Source organism: Musa acuminata, chromosome BXJ2-7 (assembly GCF_036884655.1).
Source record: "Musa acuminata AAA Group cultivar baxijiao chromosome BXJ2-7, Cavendish_Baxijiao_AAA, whole genome shotgun sequence".
NCBI lineage: Eukaryota > Viridiplantae > Streptophyta > Magnoliopsida > Zingiberales > Musaceae > Musa > Musa acuminata.
In genome coordinates, this window is record NC_088344.1 from 839,974 (window position 1) to 849,471 (window position 9,498).

Genomic DNA, 9,498 nt, shown 5'->3' on the forward strand with positions numbered 1-9,498 from the left:
ATCAACGGAGTGCAGATCAGAATGGTCTGTGATGCTCCTCTCTCTCTCTCTCTCTCTCTCTCTCTCTCTCTCTCTCTCTCAGGCCTTAGCCTCAATCGAGTCAGGAACGAGGGCCCAACAGGCCCGATGCATTTGCACGTTTCATGGACTTAACATTAGATGCAAATTCATAAGAGCGCCTCGCTTTAGGTAAATAGAAGCATACCAGAAGAGGAGGGAGTCCCCCATAGCCAGAAACCTGTCCTCTACATAATCTTATGAGATTCATGTTATATGACCACTGGCACTATGATTCCAAAAGGATGCCTACAAATCTGAATCATTTGCCTAAGGATTTTATTATAACCCAAGACCTTAGAATTGATAAGGACTTGTTCACCAGCTTCCGAGTTGATTTGTGCTTAATCCAACATGATATTAGAGAAAAAGCAAGAAAATTTAGTTGGATGTAAGTAGAGAATTGATGGAGGCTGAGACAAGATTTAGAGTTGCCCCCCGCAAACAAGTGATCATTATGAATAACATAACAAGTGATGATCATTGTGATTATTGAAAAGGACTTGATATTAGTAATAAGAATCTTCTATGTAAAAAAAAAAAAAAAAAACATATTCTCAAGTATATTAGTGCCATGACGAATAAGGGAATTGATGAAAAGCTTGATTTTCTTCGACACAACTTTAACCAAAAAAAAAAAAAAAATCATACATGATATTACAAAACTAGTAAGTTCTCTCTTATTCAAAGAACATTATTCAAAAAAAAAAATCCCAAAACACTCGTAAAATTTAGCCATGAAACCCATCCGATTCCCAACCATTTCCAAGCCCAATCTGATTAAGATCCGCAAAAAAAATTCACCTAGGCTCAAGTCTTGACATGGAAGAAAATGGAGCTTGGCAGAGGGAAAGAGAATACCAGACAGGGCATTCTAATGCATCATATGAAAGTTGCAACAGGTTTCTCAACAATCTACAACAATATGTACCTTGTAGAGGCCACTAAAATACATCGTCATCCTCCGGTCCGTAATGGATAAAGGCTTCCCCTTTATTTTTTGTTCTATTTATCTTCCATCACACAAACATTAACTTAATCCAAAGCAATCCAACCATAATGTTCGCCGAACTGGTGACGAAGAAATGACTAACTCCTATAGTCTCTGCAAGAACAACATTCATAGAGAGAATCAAAATTATCAGATGTTCTCTCACCAAACATTTGCTTTTATCAAGAACCTACCAAAATACACCCGAGGAAGTAGAATCTTTACATGATCCCATGACGTTCCTAACTTACATCATCAAACTCTCCTAAGAGCACACCGATCACCAAAGCTACAGTTCAGATTAATTAAAGCTCTTGCGGTTTGACTCTACACCTACGCTGGCTGGTAATCCTGGAAGATACTGTACAGAAACACTGTCCTTACCAACATTCAGCAAATCTGGTCTCTGAACAAGTAAATTAGGGTGTTTGCTTTGATTCAATGTCCAGTGGTGTCTTTTCAGAAACTAGAACCCTGGTCGATTCTGCTCTATTGCCGGAGAGCTTAGTAGTATTCTCCTGGTTAATGGGACACTTACCGGAACCTGGAATGTCAGAAGATTGGGCCTTGTCATTTGTGGCAATCTCGTTTAATTGATTTCCTTCGGACTCATTCTGTTGGTTTGCTTCTAACTTCGAATTAAGAAATCTACCTCCACATCCTCTAGCTCTTCTCAAAGCATGCAAGTGACGAGATTCATGCAGATAGGGCTGTAGAGTCAGCATGGTATACCATGGTTATAAAATATATTTGCAGTTAGTAACGAAAATATATTCAAGAAACAACATCATTTTAAGCACGGATTTGTCCATATTTGTGCAAGCACAAACAATTTAATGACTAATGAATGTTAGGTTTGTTCACTAATCATAATGAAAAGGCAAGTACAGCAATGTCCCAAATAAACCAGGCAGGATGAGATACAAATGATATCAACATAATCTGTCTTGTTGCCCTCACCTTGAAGGTTAAGGAATCTAGAAACTTTTGAGTTCAGTCTATTAACTACACCACAACTCCTGAGAAAAGATTCAAGGTATTAATGTCTTCTACTGGGCAGGTGTCTCACAGAGACATCAAGACTGCATGTGAGGTCACTCATTCGGCAAACAAGACAAAACCAAAGAAAATTCTGATGATACAAAGTTTGTATGCGGGCAGCATACCAACTTGTTTGGAAATTTCTTTGATGTAATACAAAAAAGTGGGCTTTCTAATTAATTGGAGAGGTTAAATATGGTGTTTTGATGCAATACAAAAAAGTGTCCACCCATAGAGTGTTTTGATTTCCATCAGAAGACCTATATTATTCCAAAGATATACATGCATTCCAACCTTTTATATAAACAAGTTAAAAACTCAAGCATGAAAAAATTTTGAACCTATATTATTCGTATTGACTATTGTTTTAGGATAAATTTGTCCAGACCAATGGTAAAAGAAAATATATGATCAATCAAATATGGAAACTCAGAGACCCTGATCATTTGACTATATTATCTAGCATGTTGACAAACAATTTTATGAACATTTTAAAAGACAACACTTAAATGCAATAGAATATCATTAAAATGAATCGAATCCTAATAACATAAAGTGGTGATTTTTAAGAAAATTTAAAGACATAATAACTCCATGGTCATAGGTAGCTCAAGGAAGTCAGTGGGTGCTCAAACGCTCGTGGAGGCACCTAGGTGAGGTGAGACAAGGCCTGAGTGCCCGATAAGTGGGCTGGGTGGGCAACTTCAACCGGGCATGCCCCAGGTGCTGGGTAGGCCAGGCACCCACTTGATTTAACTCAAGCTAGGTCGAGCCTGAGTCAAGCCAATTTGGTTCAATTTCAAAGCAGAAAGGTGAATGATTAGTTTATTCAGCCCACTAGAAAACAAAATCTATGCTAACTAAACAATACACTCCAAGTTACCTAGCAAGTCATAGTATATTCAGAAGCTACGCACCTTACGAAGTTTTGCTAACTTATTTTCTGATTCAGCTTTTGCTCGAGACTGTCGACGCCTTAATATACCATGATACTGTTTTGCATTAACATAAACAGGTTCTTCAACTGCATCAGTTGGCAATGGCACCCCAGAATGATTCACTCCAATTAGTTGTGGATGAATCTAAAAATAATTGAAAATTTTCAAGGTAAGAAAATAAAAGATAATCAACAAAATATTACACCATACTGAGATGAAGATATAGGCACCGGTTAGCTCCTTGCCATCAGTGTTTGATATTCAAATAACAGAAAAGCATGTATGTTTAACTAGGATAAAATGTACCACATGTTGTCCACCATAAGCTGCAAAAATACCACCGTAGTAAGGATCCACATATGGGTAAGGTGTTGGAGCCTGCCACGGAAGATTTTTAAAGAAACATTTAGCCAAGCCAGTTCAGCACCATGTGATTTTGAATTCAATTCATACTGTTCCCACCACTAACAAAGCATAGAAGTTAGGCAAAAATTGCCTTGAATTGAAGTATATTAATGTATTCTACCCTGGAAAAGGTCACCGTCCAAATCTTGTCTACCTAATCCACTGACCAGCATCAACAGACTCAAGACCACTTTATTGCTAATTTAATTGGTCAGCAAACTGTCTATAACTTAGCTAACAGTTATAATACTCTAGGGCTTCCCACATAATATACATTATTTTCCTGCCTGTCACCCGAGTATATGTATGTACATGATATAACAAAGAAGATACCTCACCAGGAAGACTAGACAGCTTCTGAATTTTGAACTTAAAAAATGCAAGATTCACCTTATACTTTGTTTATTTACATCAATTGGCTAACCGACTCTAGATAAAAATTCCTAGGTTAAGCTAGAGTTGGTAGTCTTGATTTTTTTTGTCAGAAGCATAAGAATGGAGTCCAAAATGATGACCTGCAAAATTCTGGCTCATGTTTTATGACTTCAAATATAAATATAAATAATAAATAACTTCTTTACATGAAAGACGAAACATAACCTAATAATTAATTTAGACCTGTGTAAGATGCAGAAGCAATAAGGTCATGAACCTGGTGTCAAACTTTTTGACATAATAGAAGGAAAAATAACAGGTTCTTCATGGCACATGACCATACACAAATGATGGGACCAAGAGAATTTGCACAAGATTACAGTTACAAGAACATTTACCATAGTCTGTCCCACTTCAAACTGACCAGCGGGCATCATGTACCCAAGCAAAGGTGTTGCTATGCCAGACTGCAAGCTTGCAGCACCATAGGGCTGCTGTTGGTTCTCAGATTGTGCCTGCTCATGCTGTTCATCAGGTTCACTGTTATCTGGAAAACATAGGACCATAAAACAAACATATAAAGCCAACTAGATGTCAAACCCAGAAAAGAGTTAGTTGAGGTAAACGTTAAAAAAAGAACAAATCTAAGTATCTAACAACCAATGTAGCAGAAAATGAGGATGGATTAAATAAGTAACAAAGCAAAATTTCAACAACTTGAAGACCCCTTCATCAGTTAAAAAGACACCAGAAAAACCAGAACTTAATAGCCTAGATGAGCCAGCCCTAATGTTCATAGGACCCCATAGTGCTAAGGCCCATCAGTACCCGATATCCCGACCAAGTTAGAAGATGATCAAAATTTAATTGAACCAAGTTCAAGAACTTACTAAATCCTAACTAGCCTTCCTAGCTAACAAGGAATACAAGTCCTACTTGAACTAGGATTATCATTGTATTGTCAAAATTTGGAAGGCCTACAGCAAGGTCTTCAATTTCGAATAATATCGCCTGATACGGGCGGTACGTACCAGTCCGTCAGTAGACCGATACATAGACCGTCTGTTACCGGTATATATATATATATATATATATATATATATATATATATATATATATATACCGAACAGTATACCGCTTGGTATATAGTACCGTACCGAGCGAATGTCGAAACTCCGGTACGGTACGATATTTCAATCCTTGGCCTACAAAGTCTTATCTAGTCTCAAGTTAAAGTATAAGATCCTGAAATGGGTATGATATAGTTTAGAGCAGTTCTTTTCCAATTTAGACTTGTGTTCTTGAAGTTCTAGAGTCCTGTTTGAAAAAAAGATATTGTATAAGCTTCCCTTACATGCATGTAAACTCTAGCTATTATTAAGTCGCTGTTTAGAAACAAGAGAGAGAAAGGGTTAAAGCCTATACATAAAGGTGTTCTAATCATTGTTTTATCAAATCTACTCCCTGTATATTTTATCTCGATCCATCTATTCTCATCTTCTCTATCAATATTTCCTATCAATACCTCTTCTCATCTTCTCTCTCCTCTATTCTCTTAGAGGTGTCCTGCCCTTGAAAAAAGTAAGTTCTTGGCAATAAATTCCAATCATATCTTGCCAATGGTTGATGACAATTCAACTTACAAGAAAGAGTAATAAAGTGAAACAAATAATGACTAATTGTGGTAATAGATGAGAATGTCAATCATAATGTATTTTTCTTTTTGGAAAATGTCTATTACCTGCAGGATCTTAGGATAAAAAAGGAAAAGGACAAAAAATGTCACATGAATCCTTTAGCTCCTCAAACTTTTCAACAGCTTAAAAATGAGTTCCAAATAGAACAATCAAAGGCTGCAAACTAATAATAGCTTTTTCAGCACATAAACTATATTAAAGTCAAATTGACACAAATCCTCACAAACCATAATTATAAATCTCCATTCCAAGTGACTTTAAGAGTCTGATAATAGTTTTGCCAATCGGCTGGATCAATACAATACAGGTATTACCGGCCAGTATACCAACTGTGCTGCCTGGTATTTACTGGAAAAATAGAAAGCAAAAAAAAAGTACGATCAGAACTTGAAGTCTTGGTTACCACAACTAAGACAGACTTAGCTTTTGATGGTACAATAATCTATAAATTTGCCCAAGATAGAAATCCTAGAATCGTCAAAACTTAAAATAAATATGTTTTTTTTATTATTTACATATCAAGCAATCCCTCAAAGATTCCCTACAGTGCATGTTAGTGAATACCAAAGCCCATTCAACAACATGAGGACCACCAAAGCTAACAAAATTTGTTGAGATTGTCAGGAAGGTTTCAACCAGTAGAAAATAAAATTGAACAAAATTACATAACTGAAAACATATTAGGATCCATTAAGCATTTAGACCAACGGAACTTAAATATGGATAATCTTGCTAATCTCATATCTTTTAAAATGTTAACCGGTCTTTGAAGAAAGAAAACAAAATATTTAAGTAACACAAAGCATAGATTACTGATTAATATCTTTCACTTCCTATTTCTTTTCCTTTCGCTATTCTCACAAAAAATCCTTTGTTCCTCCCAAACTCATCCTATATCAGGTTTGATACCAAAGTTTGCCTAATATCAAAGCTTCTAACCTGCATCAAATTTGGTGTCAGAGCTTTTACCCTACTTCACTAGGCACCAATTCAGTTATGACAACCTAGAAACCCAAAATCTGCTCAGTTCCCAACTATAAAACAAGATCCTTTTTGACCACTTACATATTGAATAGCTTAGTATAAAAGTTGCAATACTAGAAGTATCAAATCATGGTTTCTATGCATCAGCAACTACAAGTTGTTTGTGCTTAATAGAAATTTACCAATATGCATAACATTTAATATATAAAAACAAATATCAATAATGGAAAGAGATAATTACCAGATAAGCTTTGAACTGAAGAAGTCATGATTTGTGCAAGTCTTCTCAGTTGGCAATTGGAACTAAAGAAAGGTTGAATCCAAAGCCACTCTCAAAATGAAGAGTAAGCAAGCATGCTCATGACACCAGCGACTATTATGTTTGTCCAAACTCCAAAATAACCTTCCCTTGCAGGTTCCCAACAGAGAGCATGAAATGTTTGTCGTATGATCTTGAAAACTTCAGTCCTGAAATGCCAACCACAAATGGCTGATCACAATTGCAAACTCAATAAGCAAAAACAAGAAAAATAAAGAACACTGAAAACCACAACTATAGTGAGGGTTATATTATTGACTCAGCGATGGCAGATCAGATAAAATAAAATATTATTGACTCAGCGATGGCAGATCAGAAATTTAAAGTATAAATTTTTTAATCACAATACGTAGTCAACATCAGCGATGGCAGATCAGATAAAATAAAATGAGTTCACAAGTATCAAATATCAAGTATTGACTCAGCAATTGGTATTCAAAGAAACGAAAAGGAGCAAAAAATAGAAAGTTAGAGAAATCCAATAATTTATATTTGCATAAAATGAGATAAATTAGTGGAGAAATTACAAAGCTTTAAAAAAATATAGGGTTGTTTGTGTTTATGGAATTCTGCTGGGATTTTTCTGTATAACCAAACAACCAACAATGAGAGTGCAAATTATTTCAAACACAAATTTGTTTGTCTTCTTTCACATTCACTCCATGGATATGACAGAGGTCTCAATTTTCCCACTCTCATTACTAACAACAAATATGCTCAAAGGAAAAGAATATCCTACTGATAATCCATGTTGTACTGCTTTTTCCCCATATAATAACATCATATAGTTTACCATGACCAGAAGTAACAATGCAATCTTATGCTATATGATACAGAAAATTTATATATTAGATTTATTTTAAATCTAAAATCCAATCATAAGCAATTCTCAACAGTCACTGATTAAAAAGCAGCAACAAAAACAACCATAAAAAACAAGGTTCAAGATGTCTAAATCATCAAGTAAAATATCGCTACAAAAGTTAAACAGCCCCGCAAGTGGAAAACTACTGTACATTTCTTTCCATATTATTCCTCTGTATCTTCAATAAAAAGGTAGAAAGAAAGATGCCCTAAATAAGTTAGGCAAGGCTCAGATCTAAACAAAGGATACAGTCTCAAGTTAGTTCCCTTAATGTGGCACTCGACTGTGTTAATGGACATATAGAAACAAAGATAGCCAAAATACTAGATCTTTCAAGATGAGAAAAGTAAATAACTTTTTTACAATGCACCACATTAAGGAGAATATAAATGAACTTATCCAGGTTGAAATTAGTTTAATAGTGCAAGGCAATCAAAGAAAATATTTGTGATTGAAGATATAGATTGTCCAGTAACAAATGTAGCATAAAGTTGACATCAAGTTGAACTCATGAAATATGGCAACAAACCTGAAATTTGAGAAACAATATTTAGATAAGATAAAAAGCAAAATGAAATTCATAACTCGATCAAAAAGGCCACCCAGAAATGAAGAGCAGTGGGAAGGTAATCAACGTAAGATCTCGATCTCACAAGTCAATAAACCAGCCCGGCCAAGTACCGGTTCTGAACCATACAGCTTGATACCATTACAGTAGCATTTAGTTTATTTTCTTGGTGTTTTATTCAACTAAACAGGTGGTATAGTTCAGCATACCACCTGTTATACTGCTACTGCACCCTTCTGATAGACACGGAAACTGTAGGGATATTTTGAAGTCAAAGATCAAATGGCTGCAATCAAGACTCGATGAAAAGACTAAGAGAAGGTTATCAATATACTCTTTAATAAGTGAATGTGTGTGTAAAGAATATGGAACCAAGAAGGAACGAAAACAACCAATGACCAAAAAATGGCCTTTCAAAAGGAGCAATTCTCCATTTCAAAAAATTGGAATTAAAAAAAATTGCACTTTCCGAATTGGTGTAACAGAACAAAGAAACGAAAATTCACCATGAAGAGGGAATTGGGAAATCAGGCTTACTGTCTAAAACAGCAATTTAAGAGCTCGCAACAATGAACAAGATCGCTATCTGGAGAAATGCATCATAATCGTGTAACAGAGAATGGAGGACATTCCAAGTGAACGTTCAATTACCAAGATTACAGTAGCATCCTCGCAAACAAAGTGAACATTCTCGAATGAATTCTCGATATCAACCTTTCTACTAAATAATATTCCACGGAAAGGCAATACTTGCGAGAGAGGACCTGACAGAAAGTTTCAACTTGGCCTTCCAACGCAATACCAAGAAACCCTAACGCACACAAAATACAAACAAACAAACTCCAATATCACCCAAATAGGGAAATCTACACGAGAACCACGAACCCGAAACACGTCTACATCAGCAAGAAAACAAAACCCAGAAGCCCTAGGATAATTCGGGACCAACAATTCGGCAATTATGTTTTCCTAGGGAGCCGTCGCGAATCAAACCGATGCGGAAAAGACGCAAACAACAGCGACGGCGCTCAAGAAACAAGATCGGAGGAGCGAATTAGGGAACCCTAGATCCTAAAGGGATCGATTTGATTGCGAATTTCCTCGTTCGTCGCATACCTATATCGCTTGTCCTCGTCGCGCGCTCCAAGATATGGAAAGGGTTTGAGAACTTCGAGAACGATTCCTCCTCTCTCTCTATCTCAGCAAAGAAGTACGCCGCCTCACGCCATTTTATCCACCTCGATTTCGTGTTGATGAC

General features: G+C 36.1%; 1 protein-coding gene across 3 annotated transcripts; it reads right to left on the minus strand.

Annotated features, from left to right (window-relative positions):
* Nucleotides 1-1,129: 1,129 nt before the first annotated feature.
* On the minus strand, nt 1,130-9,498 carry LOC103990957 (nuclear transcription factor Y subunit A-7). Of its 3 annotated transcripts, none has more exons than XM_009410275.3 (6): nt 9,357-9,498; nt 6,730-6,956; nt 4,206-4,354; nt 3,334-3,405; nt 3,007-3,171; nt 1,130-1,758 (listed from the first exon to the last, which is right to left on the minus strand). In XM_009410275.3, exons 2-6 carry the CDS (start codon nt 6,755-6,757, stop codon nt 1,468-1,470), a joined length of 705 nt encoding a protein of 234 aa, XP_009408550.2. In that variant the 5' UTR covers nt 6,758-6,956; nt 9,357-9,498; the 3' UTR covers nt 1,130-1,467. The 3 variants fall into 3 exon arrangements, with proteins under 3 accessions (XP_009408550.2, XP_018683989.2, XP_064971814.1); XM_018828444.2 differs by lacking the exon at nt 9,357-9,498 and adding an exon at nt 8,892-8,914; XM_065115742.1 differs by lacking the exon at nt 1,130-1,758 and adding an exon at nt 2,535-2,862.